The 18,558-nt window shown below is 36.9% G+C and overlaps 1 protein-coding gene across 7 annotated transcripts; it reads right to left on the bottom strand.

The window, feature by feature from the left end:
* Positions 1-11,984: 11,984 nt before the first annotated feature.
* Positions 11,985-15,778, bottom strand: LOC113322496. Of its 7 annotated transcripts, none has more exons than XM_026570585.1 (7): positions 15,621-15,778; positions 15,377-15,498; positions 15,033-15,228; positions 14,787-14,907; positions 14,189-14,610; positions 13,405-13,657; positions 11,985-12,933 (listed from the first exon to the last, which is right to left on the bottom strand). In XM_026570585.1, exons 4-7 carry the CDS (start codon positions 14,892-14,894, stop codon positions 12,160-12,162), a joined length of 1,557 nt encoding a protein of 518 aa, XP_026426370.1. In that variant the 5' UTR covers positions 14,895-14,907; positions 15,033-15,228; positions 15,377-15,498; positions 15,621-15,778; the 3' UTR covers positions 11,985-12,159. The 7 variants fall into 7 exon arrangements, with proteins under 7 accessions (XP_026426370.1, XP_026426372.1, XP_026426368.1 ...); XM_026570587.1 differs by having other exon boundaries at positions 15,095-15,228; XM_026570583.1 differs by having other exon boundaries at positions 14,787-15,228.
* Between the last annotated feature and the right edge of the window lie 2,780 nt (positions 15,779-18,558).

The following is an 18,558-nucleotide window of genomic DNA, read 5'->3' as shown; positions in this document are numbered from 1 at the left end:
CATATTAATATGTAGTATCACCGTGTTGATACTACTAGTACGTAGTAACTTACTACTAGTAACATTTACATGTGTAAATACTAATTAGATTTGGAAGGTGTTTTAGGCATTTAGAAAACACACTTTATAATCTCCACAAAGTTTTTGGACTAGCGAGTAAATAATCTAGTCCAAAAACATGTTTTTGGACTAACGATTAAATGTTTTTCACGGGCGGACTAGCCATTAACTGGGTCATGAAAAACTGGACTAAACAATAATTCCTACATTTGTTTTATTGCTTAGTAGATGGTATTGACCAAGCTGCAGGAAAACTTGCAACTACATCCAAAGGCACTAGGCAAAGAAAGATCAAGCAAGTATAAGTTCAATGAGATAGCTAAGACAGTGAAACAAGCTAAGTAAAAGATATAAATGATTTGTATGGTTCGGTGTCAGTGCTAAAACCAACGTGATGTTTGCACCAAGTATTTGCTGATCTCGCTTGTGAAATATAAATGATTTGTATGGTTCGGTGTCGGTGCTAAACCCAATGTGATGTTTGCACCAAGTATTTGCTGATCTCGGTTGTGAAAGAAAACTGATTGGCAATGAGTGAAGAGGCCCTAAGGATTGATCTTAGATGACCCAGACAATGTGAGACTAATAATCTCAACACGCCCCCTCAAAACCAATTGGCAATGAGTGTAGTGGTCCTATAGATTATAAACCGCAACATCTTATATTTCTCAAACGATGTGGGACTAATAATCTCAACACTTTCTTTGGAGCTCGTTGGCTACTTCAAAGAAAAGGAGTTGGGTTAATTGGGATAAAGCTAATCTCCCAAAGAACGAAGGGGATATTGGTATTAAAAAGTTGAAGCTTGTTTATAAAGCCTTGCACTACAAGTGGATTTGGAGATACGGATATGAGAAGAAAGCACTTTGGAGGCAATTAGTGTTTTAAAAATTTGGAGGTAGTCCTATCTCTTCATCTAAATCCATGGGGTCATAGCTTATGGGATGGTATTTTGAAATCTATGAATCATATTATTCAAAACATTAGATTTCATTTGAACAATGGTTGTAGTATTCTTTTTTGTGAAGAAGATGGCTAGGAAATAACACTTTGCAACTTGCGTTTCCATCTCTTTATAATCTATCCAAACAGAAAACTGCCACAAATCAGAGAATGCATTTCTTATGTTTAAGCCTGGGAGTTTTATATTTCAAAAGAAACTAAAATGAGAATGAATTGGGTGAAGTGTTTCGTTTATTACAAACTCTTGAAGAGTCAGCTGATATTGTAGATGATTCCGATTTGGATGATATTAAACAGTGGGATGCATGCGTTGATTTCGATATTGGCAATTACTATGAGCCTTTGGATGTTGATGGTTATCTCATTTTCCTTCACAAACAATTATGGAATTCTCGGGTTACTTCAAATGTATCTTTTGTTGTATGACCTTTGTGTTATAAATGAGCTTTTACTTTATAGTTTCTTTTCAAGGCCGGTAAATGAAATACAGACAGATGCGTTTTCTATAGTACTGAACATAAGACTAATATGCATATTTTCCTTCATTGTTCTGAAACATCTAAGATCTGGAATTATTTTTTGGATTCTTTCGGGTATGATTAGGCTTTTGCTGATAGTGTTAAATCTACTCTTTGAGAATCGCCTATGAAGAAGAGTATGAATATGAAGAAGAAGAAGTTGTGGGGTCGACTTATTCGTTTTGCCATTTGATGAACAATCTCGCGAGAAAGAAATGCAAGGATTTTCGAGAATAGGAAAAAAAAAATTAGTCAACTTATAAAATCTGTAAAGTTCACTCTTTTAATTGGCACTGTCTACTAAGATTTTTGATGGCTACTCTTTGAGTACCCTAATTTGTAACTGGGATGTTGTGATTTTCAATTACTGATTTTTTTTTTATAAGATGTCACTTCCTGGTGACCTCTTACTTTTTAATATAATTTGACCTTTTTTCGTCAAAAAAAAATTTAACTTAGGTTTCAATTTAACATAGAATTCTTCTCAAAAACACGAGGACTTGGGGTAGTTTACGGACACAATTTTTTCTCTTTGGTTCTGTCAAATATTTTAACATTATTTTAATGCTAATTTCTCTTATATAATGATAATTTAAGTACTGCATGACAACTCACTTTACCTGACTGGAAGCCAGGTTAAACGAAGAAATGATTGGGCCCCGTCAGGAAATGAGCTTAATATTCGTTGAGACTACTATTTTTCGATCCACCAAGGACAAATCCCATATTGCCACGTACTTGGTCCATTTGATCTTCCGCGAGTCTGACCGTTCTGACTTTTATTAGACGTATCCCTATTTATTTTAAATTTCGTTGTCGATCTTCTCCACCCTTTACATATGTCATCATCCTAGGCGAGTGTTAGATATCTCGTTTATATAAAGTTGATTTGAGATATTATCCAGTGCTTCACCGTTTATTTTCATCGGTGCATATAATTCTTGAGACGTTTCCACGTGACGCAAGGCGCTTATGGATTCAGTTCAAACTTGTTACTGAAGGCGTGGTTGGAAGCTCGATTTCGGCGATCTGGTTTAGAAAGGTATTGTTTTGCCCCGACATTGATACTTCTCCAACTATGCACTTATACTGTCATAACAAACGGTTTTAAAATACTATACAAAAAGTCGGTTTATCACTTTTAAAATTTTATAATATAAACAAATACTGTGACATATATGTTAAGTAGGGCTGGTAACGGATAGATATCCGGCGGATATTGACAGTTCTTATAAGGTTAAGGTTAAGGATTATCGGATATCCGATATCCGATAATATCCGGCGGATGCCAAAAATTATAATTCGATAAGGTTAAGGTTAAGTTATCGGATATCGGATTTTTATCCGATAAAATCCGGTAACTAGGAAAAAACCGGAAATCTTGAACACAACAGCACCACTAAGCACCGATGCTGCTGATTTGAGAAGAACTCCATCGACAAACGATTAGCAACAACTTCAGATCAAACCCACTTCTGCCATCGTTGTTGTGCTTGGTTCTTAATTGAGAGATTTAATTTCAGACCACATACAAACCCCTGAGCTCCGTTGATTTCGCTATTATCACTATTGCCAATATGTTCGATCTCAAAACCAAAACGACCTAGATCTGCTATTTATTTTCATCTTGAAATTGAACCCAACAACAAATCAATTAGAGCCAATCTTCTTCTCCATGAAATATCTCCACGAAATCTCCACAAAAGAAGATCGACATCCACCATCTCCTTCTCTTGACCTTGCGAACTCTCACCTTCGATTCATCTATGAAATCGGTCTCCCACCATGAAGTAGAAAATGCAGCTGCTTGAAGAGAGAAATGAAAAAGCTTTTTCTTTGACAGAGAACTGCCTCAATATTTCACAAAGAGATGTGGTTGTGTAATGGCCAAGTTGCACTTTTCATTTTCTTTCAGCATGTAAACAAAAGTTTACAATACCAAGTTTCACTTCCATTAATCCGGTACTGTGTTAGATGAGAAATTGATTCTCAAAACCAGAAATTGATTCTCAAAACCAAGTCAGTAGAGAAAGTGGAGATTAGAGAATAGAGAGTATAGGTTCTCACTTCTCCGAGTCGATAGATAATACCTAGGGGTAGGAAATTACAAGTACACCCCTAGGCTATTGGATGTCGGATATTAACCTAACGGAAAGATCTCAATCCGATTCCGATACCGATAAGAGGTATTATCCGATAGCTTATCGGATTCGGATATCCGATATCCGATATGTCGGATTAAATCCTATAGGATGTCGGATTTTCGGAAACGGATCACGGATTTCTGCTATCAATTTCCAGCCCTAATGTTAAGCCAATTTGTATTGTTAATCCTGGAAATGTTGGATTCTTAAATGGTACAATAAATAACTAATCATACTGCACTAGGTTGTAATGTGACATATTGTAATAAATATATTCTCATGAACACATATCTATATGATTATGTTGATGTCCAAATAAAAAAACCCGAACAATAAGTTGTTATTGATAGTTATAAAGTTGTAATTTTGTGTTACACGCTACATCATTTTCTTGGTTTGGCAACGGGTTTTAAATTTTTGTTACAAAATAGGCTTGCAACAACAAATGGCTTACGAAACACGGTGTTGTAGGTTTTCGCAGTGAAAACATTAGCGTTGTAAAGTTGGAGCTCCAACGGCCGGTCGCAACATAAAAAAATTGGCTTTGACATGTAAAAATTCCCATGTATCAAAATCAAGTTTTCCTTGTGTTGATGGTGGTTTTTAGTTCAGGTCTAAAATTGTAAAACCCTGTATTTAATGTGCCATTTCTGCAAAGAAATAGAGTCATTTAAAAGTGATGAGTATCTACGCCTCTTTGTTTACATACCTATTGAGCACTTTGACAGATGTCTAAAACACCTTGATATTTATCTATTGTTTATGCTTTCTCTGCTATGTTTTCCTTTAAATTATGTATTTTATGTTTGATTTTGAGTTTTAGGTACTTTGGAGCAAAAGAAGAAGAAACATCAATTAAAAGGGCTAAAGTGTCATTTCACGTGCAACTGTTGTTGGAGGCGACTTATTTCTCAATATTTACTTTCATTTCTTCATCTCTAGCTGAAAGGCATGTCGGCTTTAGTGATGCGAGTTATGTCTGAAAAGCATGGCAACCTTAGTGATGTATAAAAATTGAAGAAAAGAAGTGAATACGAGAGGTAAGAGATGGCGGCTCGAGAATCTACTAAAAGCACCCAGAAAAGTGTTAAAGGGACCCCCAAAAATGTCCCAGAAGTGGTCTAGAGGAGTTGATACAGTCACCCAGAGGAGTTTCTGCTATTCACAGCCCAAAATTACTCCTTATACCCCACAAATTGCTATTCACACCCATGGAATTGCTAAATGCACCCCAAATTGCTAAAGGGACACCGCTGTTGGATAAGATGAGGTCATCTTCAACATTTTGAAATTTGAATTTTAGCGGGAAATCTTTGTTTTCATGAACCAGAGTTTGGATTTGGAAATTGAACGTGTTACATTGAGACTCAACCGATGAAATCAACTGGGTTTGTTCCTTTGGGAAAAACAGGGCTGGTAATGGTCTTTGTTTCTACCATAATTGGCTTGATAATCAGCAGAATGGAAATCAATGTTCATGGATTTTGGCGGGAAAACTGTTCTTCACGGGCAGAATTAGGGTTGAAATTTCTGGAAGTTTTGGAGGAGATTCAATCGCCATAATTGTTTTCAATGGACCTGTTTGGGCTTAACAGGGACAGTATAGGCCTTCACATCGACTGGATTGGGATGGATCATTGCTTTGAAGCTAAACAGGGAGTTTCGGCTTTTTGGATTACCAAATATGGCAACTACGTGGAGAAGAGGAAAAAGTATATATCTCTGGATTTGATTCTGTCAACAGTAAAGGGAATTTTGAATATACAAGGAAGCTCAGCAGACGTATAGGAAACAAAAAAAAAAAAAGAGGAGAATAAAAAGATATTTACGTGCAGAGAAAGAAAATGGAAGATTTCTCGGGATTGGATTGTGTGGTTGTGTATATATAGGTTGCTGGGAAGTCGAGAAAGACATACGGAGAACTTAGGGGAAGAATAGATACTTTAGAATCGAGAAAATCACAAGTTCAGAAAACCTCACCTGTTGCTGTAAAGAAGAAAAAGAAGGACATTAGACTCTCAGAAACCGTAGCAGAAGCAGTCTTATTTCCACAGCACCCACCATCTATCGTTTACAGTTCAGTTACAAAAGAGATTTGGCAACTGTACTGCTTGGTCGCTGGAGGTCTTTAGCGACTGAAAATCGTTGTAAGCAGTTTATACTCTTTTTGAATACAATGAATAATCAATTTTTCTCCAACTTACGATCCATGAGTAGTTAAAATTCTTTTCTAGGGTTTTGGTAGAAGTTATTTTCGATGTGCAAATTCTAGTAATTAATTTCTTTGACAATAAATACTCCAATCTTGTGTTTTTAATTGATTAAAAAATTCTCTCTTCTTTGTATGCTTCGCAAAAACTGTTTTGGGTAGTGTCTACCGTTATTTTATAAGCGAAGGAGGATTAGGCCTAAGAATAGCGATGAAAGTCAAAAAAAAAGTTTGTATTGTTATATCTTCCAAAACATGAGATTGGGTTCGAAACTGTTTTGAGTAAAATAGGAGTATTTTGTCAAAGAATTGTTATTAAGTTTACAATATTGGAAGTAATGGAATCCAAAACCCTAGAATCTTCTCTCCTTGATAACCAAAAATCAATTTTAATTAATTTGTCTTAGTATTTTTTTTAGTTAATCTTAAACCAAATCTTCAAAAAGAGTCCGAGAATCGAATCTTTTCTTACCACTTCAAAACTACATCACAATTCAATATACTTATATATGAAATTTATCCAGAATAGTGTTGGTTGCAAAATCCCAGGTATTCTATAAATTTTATTATACTCCCACCTGCATTATTCACTAATACATGGCTTGCAAAGTATTTATCCTATGCTATGTTCCTAGCTGAACTATTGATATTGACATGACATGACAATTAATGTTCGCTCGCGGCGGAGCAACATGAATTTCCTGAAGTATCAGGATTAAGATTTGCATGAAAGTACTCAATTGGAGGTACGCAAACTGCGCTGCTCACTGAGAATAAAATTAGTTATTTTGTGTAAACACACAAAATTCACCAAATTTGATTAACTTTGTGTCAGCTCGCAAAATTCAATTAATGTTTAACCTAATTTTACCAATTTACCAAAATTAGGTTTTTGCAGCCTGCACAATATCTCGATCCCTGTTGGTCGAGACTAAACCTACGCAAGCTAGAAAATTGATCCACCATGGATTGGTAGGAGCAAAATCCTACCAAAAGTTGAAAAAACAAGAGATAAAATAAAATGCGGCAAATAAAGGAAGCAACAAAAGGGCCGCGGCCGCGCCACTTCGTCGACAGTTCGCCCTAGCTTACCTTATTGTACCATCGGCCGGCCATGCCCATATTGCTTCTTGCCCGCCCCTCTTTTCCACCGACTAATCAAATCGCTCTAAATGCACAGCCTACACTTTTAATTAAAGGTGGAAGTTGGCTGGACGACATACTTAATTCCTGAAGAAATCGAATCTAAATTGTCCATGTTAGTCTTAAAACGATCACGACCGCACAATTTGGCCAGTACATTTAATGAGCTTGGCCTTCTCCCAGTCTGACTAAACAAACTCCATGTTATTCACTGGCGGGCCCACTTTTATCCCAATCAATCATAATTCTCCTAAGCTGCAAGCAACAACCATCTCTCTAACTAAAATAGGCCAGCCGCATGGATGAAAAAGGTTTTCATTGAATTAAGACCACACATGGAAGTCTTAAATCAATCGTGGTTGTCCAACTTCACCATCCGAATTGACCAACATAGATTTGATTTTAAGTGACCGTCGAGGCACGAATATGCTCTGCAGCGGCTCAACTATAGCCACGACCAATCGCATTTCTTCAAACCTACCAGCAATGCTGCAAACTGATCACTCAAATAGTATTGTCCACACGACTTTAAAAGCCTCGAGTTTGATCAATGGAAGTATATAACTTCCGCAAATCAATATCGGTCATCCAACTTCGTCGGCCGAATCGACCAACATAGATCTGATTCCGAGAAACCAATGAGATGCTGACGTGATCGCTAGCAGCCTCTCTTCCATTAAAACCGATCGGCCTATCCCACCTATACATCTCCTGACAGCTGTTTAAGTAGGCTAGTCACGCTGCCTACAAGGGTCTTAAATAAATTAAACGACAGCCAATAACTGCCACAAATCATCTTAGTCATCCAACTTGGCTAGTCGATTTAATCAGTTTATATTTAATTTGGGCTTCCAATAGGATGTCAACATGGCTACCAGCCATCACTCTTCTATAGGGACCGACCACCTCATCTTTAATATACATGGATAGCTCCCGGTAGCTTCTCGAAGACGGTCAACCGCGTTTCTTTTAAAGACATTAAGTTCCGTGATAAACCAAAACATGCTCCATACAACGATGCTTTATATGTATCGATTAGAAACTATATTTTATAACTATCAATTTCCCGGATAACTTAACCTAAGAGCATTGCATGCTTTTTTTTACAGCAAGTCTCACGACACGTCACACACGACTGTTGGCCACCTAGCTTGTGTGTGATGGGTCAAAATATTTAGGTGTTGCAAGCAAGGCCCACTCAGCAACTTGCTACATATTTTCTGCAAAATACTCGAGACATCAAACATGTCAAAACTGGGGGATGTTCATCAGGGTATTGGTCTGGCGGTTTACAACGTCTGGTGTGCAACACGCCCATTAACAGAAAGTATCAGGAAAAGTGGGCAATTAGTGATGGTAGATAAGTGATGGGAATAAAACCAGTCGGTCTTCCCCTCATAGTAGGGACGCGGTTTTCACCATTCTACACGATCCCCACTTCCCAATCACTCAACTACTTCCACTTCCTATGAGATCAGGGTGTGTTTGACTATGACTTGTATAAATAGATTTTCAATCTATTTCAACCAACAATAGTGTTATCAACACAAGTACTCAGAAACCATCCATAACTTATTGCTTACATTCTGATACAAGTCATAAACAACCACACCTCATGGAGAGTATCACTATGATTTCAACACCTTCTTTGCTTCCCTCCCTAAGATCAACCTTTCTCCTTCCTTTGTAACCGAATTGAATCTGGAACGACCATTTCTTGGTTTAGGGAAGAGTCTCACACATTAATCTCTCGAATCTAAAAGTACTCTTGTGCAATACATTTTGTTTAGGGTTTGAATTTTTTTCTCATCAACACACCCAATTTACCATTTTTAAGCACAATCAGTTTTTACCCTACTACACCTTGTCAACAAAACTATCAAGAAAGGTATCTATAATACAAAACAAAGTTCCTTATCTAGCCTAAACTTAGCAAACTTCCAGATAAGAACAGGGAAACTTGATTTTTTAACTAACTGTATATATAGTAAAACCTTGTAACTTATTGTATGTAGTAAAACCAATTTGTATAACAGAGCTAATAAGGTTAGTTTTTTTTCCCTGTCATTCAAATGTAACCATAATAAGTACCTAAAAATCACAATAGTTTAATGTCGTACTGTTTACCTTGTACTAAGGTATTGTTCATTGAAAGTGAAAAATTCTCGGTAAATTGATATTTATTTACAAATGAAATAAAAATTCTTGTTCTACCCTTATCGATGATGAAATGAAAAATCGCAATAGTTTAATTCATCGTTGTAAGCTTTGCTGTGACAAAAACACATTCCCCACACAGTCCCCACTGAATCTAAAAAATCACCAAATGTTATTTCTTTCCTGATCTTAGTTTTCTCCGTCTAACTTTCCTTTTCTATGCCTTCCTCTCCGTCTTCTATTCTGGATAATCTTCATCTTAGTATGTATGATAATCGTCAGATACTCAGATGAACCATAATAATAAATAAATAAAATCAATCTTCATTAAATATGTCAAGTAAACAAACATAATGGATCCACCTTATTTTTAACCTGTTTGAGGATTTGTTATCCTCCATGGTGATTTGCCACTTTAGATATAACGCAATTTTATACCCATCTCTTCATCTATAATTTGATTCAATAATTCTTTCTCGACCAATTGATTTGCATTCAAAAATACTGTCACCGTCGGCATTAAGATTAACCAAAATTGGACCATCGGATTGATAAAAAGCATCACCATCATCGACATCAAGATCATGTTTATTACTCACGATTCAAAAGGTAAGAAACCGGTAGCAGTGCTTAATTAAAAATCAAAGTTGAGCTTGTGCAGTTAAAAAATATAGAGAGAGTCTGAAAATTAATAGAATCGTTGACTAAAAGATTCCGCATCCCACCGTAATTAACGATTAAATCCAGATTTCTATACAATTGCAAGGGCAGTACCGAAAACAATGTATTTTGATTTATCCTATTTTAGTTACATTGGCATCGATACTAACTTGTAAAATCAATGCAAAAAATTAGTTGTTTACTAGTCCCTAGCCTGTATACAGGTATACAAGTTAACAAAGCCCTAAATTAAAATGTACGTTTATTTCTTGTCACCAACCATAAAATAGCAATAAGCTCTACTATCCTCGGAATTCTTATTATCACTTTATACGAAAGTGCTCGACTATCAGATTTTATCCAACTAACCCGCTAAGAAGTAATGCACTCAAGATGTAAATTAGTCAGACGCTTTACATTAATCATTTCTTTGATTAAGGATGATTTCGAAATTCTGAATAATGAAATTCTAATTATTTTTACAAGTTTATTTTGAGTTTAATTTTCTTATCGATTGTCTATATTATTTTCAATATCTAAGAATTATTATTGGGTTATTTAATAGGTCATTCAAATCAACCTAATAATAATTACTTCTACTAGTATTGGGTTGTGTGATGCGTATAATTGTCACTCAATTCTCTACACAAGCAAGTACATCACAAAATCTGATGGAGGGATTTTGTTAAGTGATTATGTATAAAGACGACACTACTAAGCAGGCCGAGCTTATGCTTCTGATGCTAATATAGGATATTGTAACCTCCTCATAATGTCTATCCAACTAGGAACCATGATAATTATCAAGTATTTCCACTTTTTCTCGATCTTTATCCAATTAGGACACTTAACCTCCTTAAAATCCGTCAAAAACCCTAATTTCAAGTCCATGGCAAGCCAAAAACACATCCCTTCTTTCTCTTTTCGCGCTGGCCCAAAACATGTCCAACATAAACCAAATCCGATTTCGCTGTTTTTCTCATAAATTTTTCATACGACCTCGGAATGACCTCATCCTTTTTGCGTTGACTTCGTATTTTCGTTCTCTTCAATAAGATGATAAGAACTTATAGATTTGAATGAAACCTACTTAGATTTATGGTTGTTCTTGTGTTCTCCACGTTCTTTGCTCCTTGTTGTCGTATTTTTTCCGCTTCTTTTGGAACTAAGCACTTGAATACACATACTACTTCACTTCCTAGCACTTTTGTAGACGCTTCCACCTATTTTTGGATGATTCACCTAACAAAAGACATAAACTAGAAAGAAGATAATCATAATACAAGGTAATATATGGAATTGACCCACAAAACATAGAAATTAAGCACTAACCGAATTCCCCCACATTTGGCTTGTGCTAATCCTCGAGCAGGCTACATAACCAAACTAACATATACTAGAATACAACTGCCTTTTATTGAGGAGACGGTTAGATTTAGCCTATGCAACAAGCCTTTGAACCCTTAGGTATATATAGTCTCGAGAGGGTTTACAAGAAGTATACCCACAAAACCTATACTCCAAATCCCATCTACTGGTGAAGAATCTAGGAATGATATTAAACAATATCAATGGTTGACCACTTATTCTTAAGCTATTGGATGATTACCCCGTAATAATCCAATTGCTTTTCACGAGTTTGCACTCAAGCGTACTAAAGTTCATACATAAGAATTCTAAGCTCTACTCAGATAGTCATAAAGGACAACAATACTCAGAATCTGTAAAGGTTCGATCACATGAATATATATAGAAGATGAATATGGAGATAGTGAAGTCGTAATAATGGACAACGAATCTCAGAATCTATCAAGGTTCGATCACATGAATATATATAGAAGATGAATATGGAGAACCTAAAGTTTGCACATATCGACTAAAGTTTTCCCAAAATATCTGTATGCTTTTCGATGCCAGGATGGATTCTAATGAATTGGGATACACACTGGTCTTAATCCTAATTCTAGTATTAACTCAGCTGGTATATACAAGGACCCCACAGTCGTATTGAGATGAATGCCTGTGTTTGGGCTGGCAGTTTGGTGCTAAGAAAAACAAAACTAATTCTTTCTTGCAAACGTTTTACTTCCTACAGTGTCGAGAGTCTCTTTGAAGTCGATGTAACGTGAGTTTTATAGAAAAAGGCGGTTTTTGCTCATTATACAATAATACACAAACAAAGTTTGGTCACAAAAACAAATCACGTATTCTGCAACATTTGGCCTTATCCAGACTATGTCGAAATAGACAACAGACGGGAAGCTTAAATTTTCAATCATTTTACAGTCCTCGTACTAAATGATAATCACAAAAAATCAGTCCTTGTATCTTTTCCATGAGGACTCCACAAGCGAGGTGCAAAGACAGAGTAATGATCAGGTTGAAAAACAGTAGGTACTCTAAACAGTCCAGTACATTCGATGGGCATCTCCGGTACATCTGCAGCCTTAATAGCCAGAATAGGAATGTCTCTTGCACTGTCTACCAGTCTTCTATGGCTTCCCAAAGGCAGCCTACTAATTTCTTGGTTTAGCGACAATTTTGCAAGTCGTAATGACTCCAACACGTCCCCCAAGCCTTTGGTTGCTTCATGATGAGTTGCTAGTTGGAGTTCATTTTGCCTCCCTGTGGATCCTCCTTTGCTGGAGGAGCTTCCACTTGTGTTAGACGTAGGGAAAGTTTGTGATAACTGGTTCTCAGATGACCCACACGAAGTAGGATTGGACGAATTTCTATCCGGCCAATCTAGCTCCGGTTTCCCATTTGCTTTAGCTTCTGTGTATTCTTTGTGGTGAGAGAATGAAAATTCAGAGTAATCAGTATTTAACCCCTTTTCCATTGAGCTCAAGCAGTTGGATTGTAGATCCGAGCACCCCGCGTTTAGGACTGAAGTAGGCATGAAACCTTTAGGAAGTGTTTTGAATTTTTCCTCCCTGCTGCGGGAAACATCTTCTGGTTCCGTTGTTGCTCTGATACCATTAGATAGTGTGGCACGTGCAGATTCTAAAGTCACTTTCGTGGTCTCTCTTTCTTCAGTCATATCTGTGACATCTGACTGATTCCAAGGTTCACATGAATCCTATTCAAGATGCAGAATCATATCTATAATTGTGAGTATCTAAGTTTAGGTACACCAAGAACATGTTCACATTTCGGTTAATAATGTTAAATTGGTCAAGATGGATAGGAGTACATGCATATCGAAATTAAACTTCCAAGAACGGATCTAACAGCCTCTGTAGATGGGAACAGACACTAATTCAGAGCATACTGCTTCAGCTATTTAATGAACAAAGGATTAGGATAACAACTTCAGAATGACAAATCAAGAAAAGGCCTTAAAAGGAAAAGCGGCTAGCTAGGTATTGAATCATCAGAGAGTGTCTGCAATGAGGTCTTGCAGCCCATTCAGAAGCCAAATATTCCAGAAAACGTGTACTTGGGTTACTAGTTGTCTAGTTTCAAAAGGTAAAGCATTCACAAGAGCAAGACATTCTTTTTAATTAACTAAGAATTAAAATAATAAAAGAGAACAATGAGTGTGACTTACCGGGGTACAGCTATTATTCTCCCGGAACTTCTCTTCCCATTCCCTTTGAGCATTTTCTTCGGCTTCATAGTGACCAATGAGCCGGGCCTGGTTTTCAAGTGATCTTTTCATATCCAGATCCACAAAGACTTTACCTTTCAAACTTTCTTTTAAGATTGCAGGCTTGTTGCTCCCATTGGAAATATCTCCAAACTCGGTATCGGTTCCATTTTCTTGCAGTTGGCAATCATCCCTTATCTCAGCCAAAGCTGATCTGGCAATAGAAAACTAAGGTATGAGAAATGTGAATTATGCATGTGTGTTGTGCCTATAAGTTATAACTAATATGAGAATAGGTTGGACATAACCAAATGGAAAAAACAAAAAAAAATGCAGCCAAGTGCAAAAACAATCAGTGTGAAAGAATGACATAGGCGGTTCTCAGATGCAACAAGCACCCCTACAAGTTGAAGTAGAGAGTACAGCATAGTGGCTACTTAAGGGGTTACCTACAATACATGAATCAGACAAGGAACTAAAGAGATGACCACGTTTAACCTAAATCAAGGAGTCTATGTCATTTTCCCTCACAAATAAAATGAATGCGATGGATCAGATAGTTATACTAAATACACCAGCTAATTATCCTCTTAAAATTCATCATTTGTTTTGTGGATATATCAACACTGCATCAGTGGCACCTCTAAAGACATCCAGAAGGTGGACCACTGTTTTACACATACTGAAAACTTTCCGAAGAACTTGAACAGGAAATAAAAGGAACATAGAGAGACTCTAAAATCACCTTGTTTCCCTTCGCTTCATCTGCCGGCAAGATTTACCTAACAGTTGTTTAGCAGAAGATCCACCAATAGAAAAGGACCGGCTCCTCCCCCTAGTCTGACTACTGTTTTTTTTCTTTCCAAGAGAACCTGAACTGCCAGTGCAGCTTTCCCAAGAAATGCTTCTATCAATAGAGTGAAAAGATTCACGATCCCAGCCTGACTGCCCCTCTTTCTCTTTTCTCTTTGGTTTCAACGTTGAGAAACTCTTCTCTTCCATGAGAGTTTCACAAGCATTCCTTTCCTTCTCCGAACTCGAATCCAATTCATCAGAAAAGTCACTAATCTCATTGCTCTTTAAAATTGAAAGTACCACCTCGACAGCCTTCTCAGCTTTCTTCCTTCGGAGACTCACAAATCTCAGTTGCCTCTCCAGTTCCATTACCTATTGCAAATAGTAAAATCGCCACATGAAATCGACTTGGAACTTGCATAATCTAAACAGATGCAGCTAAAAAGAAACAGTGGATATGAGAGAAGTACAAATAAACTATACTATATAGACCACAAAGTACAGTCAATTATAACAACAAACGGCTAATGCAGATTCATAAAACTAACCCGTTTTGCCAATTCTTCAGCTCTTTCCCTCACAGTTTTGGATATAGACCTCTCAGATATCAACTGAGACCGCAATAATTCAACAGTCGTCATAGATGAATCTTCCATAACAGTTCTTTGGCTGAAAATATATAAGACAACTTAGCTTGAACCCATCCACTATCTTTATGTAGAACCAAATATGCTGAAACAGAGTCACTGACTAGCTACACATTGAATGTTCAACCATACAAGCAGCTAACTTACGACTAGCAAACCATCATTAGTCCAAAACCAGCACTATTATCACTATGTCTTCAAAGCATTACCGAGTCAGCCCCCAGAAGTCCCAAACAAAATTCCTAGAGATAACAAAGCCTTCATCTTTTACATAGTTTACGATGTCCAGACACACCAGAACATAATTTCATACAAAATTGACCTATTCAAACCTGAAATGAAACTGTATACTAACAGTTCGTTAATTAACACAAAAGAATCGAGAAACAAACGATAATCCTAATCCCAAACACATAAATTTGAAAAATAAAGGTACCCAAAATTTCAACAAATAAAGGAAGTAAAGAACATAAATTAACCAGTAGTCTCACCTCTTGTTTTGGTTCTTGATAGAAAATTATGCACAATCAGAACCAATAAATTGATAAATGATAAATGATAATAACCAAATCTTTCTTTATTATCCAATAATTATTATCTTAAATATCTGTACCTGAACATATCCAAAACTAAGCAAAATTAAATACAGCATAACAGAAGAAACAGATCTAAAAAAAAACAACTACGACCTTAAATTCAATAAGTACCAAAAAAAAAAAAAAAAAAAAAACTTACATTAAAAATCGATTTCCGTTTGATAAATTTCGGATGAAGAGCGCGAAGTAGAAGTTGGGGGCGAGTGTTTGGTTTTGGTTTTTAGCGTTAAGAATAAGCTGAAAAGGAAGCTTCTTCAATCTTTCGATCTTTGAGTCCAACTACATGGTAATCGAATGTAATAACGTCATTAGTTGGTATATTAGGCAAGTTTGTTGGAGTTGGTGTCTTAGGTAGGGGTGTAAATAATACCCGAAAATACTCGGCCTGCCTTTATCCGCCCGAGCCCGCCTGTATCCGAAGTAGCTCAAAGTCTGTTATGGCCTGTCATGGACCACCCGGCCTGGCCTGGATTAATTTATTGGGCGGTCTCGGGCTTTGCGATTAATTATGATGCCCGGCCTGAAAGTCTTCTATGTGCCATTAATCATTTAATATCCTCTTAAAAAGACTTAAAAGTTACAATTTTATAATTGTCAATTTTGTGTCAAGAAAAATAAAATATATAATTGTTTTTATTTATAATTAACCTTTTCAAAACATTAATGGTAATATATTTTCTTATTAGAAAGTTTATTGTACTCTAATTAATTATTTATTATATGCTAAAATTAAAAATTTGTCAGTGTAATTTAAATATAAAATAATATTATCACTTACGATATGCGATATGCGATGTTGGAAAGGAAAGGATATTGTATTTAATACCGTTCATTTGAAAATTTAAACCTAAAAAAAAAAATTCAAAATAGTGGCCTGTCCGGCCCGATCTGGCATGCCCGTATAAAAAACGGGCTTTGGGCGGTCTTTGGGTAGCAAATTATCTACTTGTGCCCGGCCTGTCCGGCCTGAATTTGTTTACGGGCTCACAAATATTAATCCTGGCCTGCCCGGCCTGTCTTAGTTTTTGGGTCGGGCGGCCCGGCCTGCCCGAATTTACACCCCTAGTCTTAGGTAAAGTCAAGTGAAGTCTGATGGAGTATTTGGCGCGATATAAACCTGTATAGCTCGGATAGTGCCACATGGAATAAGAGGATTACATGTGGTGTCTAATAAGTTTGGGCATCTCCTTACATAGCACCGAGGCCTTTTAGATTAAAATCCCACACCTGCTGCAATAGGTGGTCAAGTTGGGGACAATATCGATGCTATGTGGTCGGCCCATAAGTAGGGTCCGGCGGTCCGTGAAGATCCTAACAACCAGAGCTCGGGTTAGAGCTTTAGGGTTTATCATAGTACGACTGGAAACAACTGGTATCAAAGCTCGGGTTAGAGCTTTAGGGTTTATCATAGTACGCTTGGAGTGGGAGTTATGGCTGATAATAACAAAAGTACTGGTATCAGAGGTCGGGTTAGAGCTTTATGGTTTATCATAGTACGATTGGAGTGGGAGTTATGGGTGATAACAAAGAAAGTACGATAGCTATGGAGTTTTTAATGGGAAGAACTTTGCGTTTTGGAAGTCTCAGATGGAAGACTACTTATATGAGAAAGACCTTGATGTTCCTTTGGGTGGAGTTGCGAAAAAGGGATCACTCAAAGACGATGAATGGAAAACTCTTGATCGCAAGTGTGTAGTCGTGATCCATAAATGTCTAACGGAGGAAGTATACAATAACGTACAAGAGGAAACTAGTACGAAGGATCTTATGGATAAACTTGAAAAGTTGTATTAAAAGTCATCAGCCTCAGGAAAGATTATGTTGTGTGAACAATTAATTAATCCGAAGATGCAAGAAGGCGAAGCGATTTCAGCACATCTTGGGAAGTTTAAATCGATTATTTCTCAGCTTTCAAAAGTTAGTATTACTTTTGACGATGGAGTTCAAGCTTTACGGTTGTTGTCGTCATTACCAAAGAGTTGGGAGACTGCAAGGACAACTATTAGTAATTCTGCAGGGAGTGAGAAATTGAAACTTGATGATGTGCAACAAAGGTTAATTGCTGAAGAGGAAATAAGAATAAAACAAGGTTACGGTTCTAGTACTTCAAGCTCAGCCTTAAGTATGCGGGAAGAAGATAGAGGCATGAGTTCAAATAGGAACAACAACAACAAATCAAGATGGAAGTTCAGAGAGAAATATAGGGGGAGATCTCAATCCCGGCCTAGAGGTGTTGTTGAGTGTTGGGTGTGTAAGAAAGTAGGACACTACAAGCGCGATTGTCCGGAAAACAAAGGTGCTAATAATGGTGGAAACAAAGGTAATCAAGAAGAGGTCAACGTAGTTGCAGCTGCGGAACCGGTGAAGGTCCTTTTTGATAACAAGAAGGTGATTACGGAAAGTTTTCTACTACTCTCTGAGGGCAAGCAAGATGAGTCTTGGATTATAGACTCGGGAGCTTCTTTCCATGCAACGGTGATAAGAGTATTATGATCTCTTATAAAGAAGGATACTATAGCCAAGTATTCTTAGGTGACGGTGAAGCATGCAACATCATTGGTTTGGGTGATGTGATCTTGAAAGTCAACGGTTCGACATGGAAATTAAAGGATGTACGACATTTCCAAATTTGAAGAAGAACTTGGTGTCTGTGGGCCAAGTTTGTGATAATGACTGTGAAGTTGTGCTTATGAAACACAATTGGAAAGTGAAAAAAGGATCTATTGTTAGTTATTGAAGACTAACTAATTATTTCCTAAGTTAGCCGTGATTATTTTAGGAATTTTATAGGGGTTTCCTAAACCGGCTAGAATTATTGGTGGCCAAGTTTGTAACCTATATAAATAGGTAATTAGGCCTTGTAGAATTGTGTGCATGTGTTTGTGTGAAGAAAAATTGTTTAGAGAGAAAAGAGAGTTCTTTCTTGTATAGCTTTTAGGGTAAAAAGCTAGGGTTTCGTTGTGAAAGCATATTGGTGAGGAACAAGAGACAAGGTTATCATCATGGATAATTGTTGCGGTGTAACCAACGTTTTTTGGGATTCACACGACGTTGTAATCGTTTTTCTTCATAGTGGA

The sequence above is a fragment of the Papaver somniferum genome, chromosome 11 (genome assembly GCF_003573695.1).
Source record: "Papaver somniferum cultivar HN1 chromosome 11, ASM357369v1, whole genome shotgun sequence".
Classification (NCBI taxonomy): Eukaryota; Viridiplantae; Streptophyta; class Magnoliopsida; order Ranunculales; family Papaveraceae; genus Papaver; species Papaver somniferum.
The sequence above is the reverse complement of the archived record's forward strand: the minus strand, read 5'-3'. Positions and strand labels throughout refer to the sequence as shown.

Bases quoted from the DNA above. Each gene is read 5' to 3' on its own strand.
- LOC113322496 (XM_026570583.1), bottom strand. From the start codon at position 14,894: ATGGAAGATTCATCTATGACGACTGTTGAATTATTGCGGTCTCAGTTG. The intron at 14,611-14,786 runs GTTAGTTTTATG...TATTTGCAATAG, and splicing joins CTGAAGAATTGGCAAAACGG to GTAATGGAACTGGAGAGGCA. The intron at 13,658-14,188 runs GTGATTTTAGAG...TTCTATTGCCAG, and splicing joins ATGAAGCGAAGGGAAACAAG to ATCAGCTTTGGCTGAGATAA.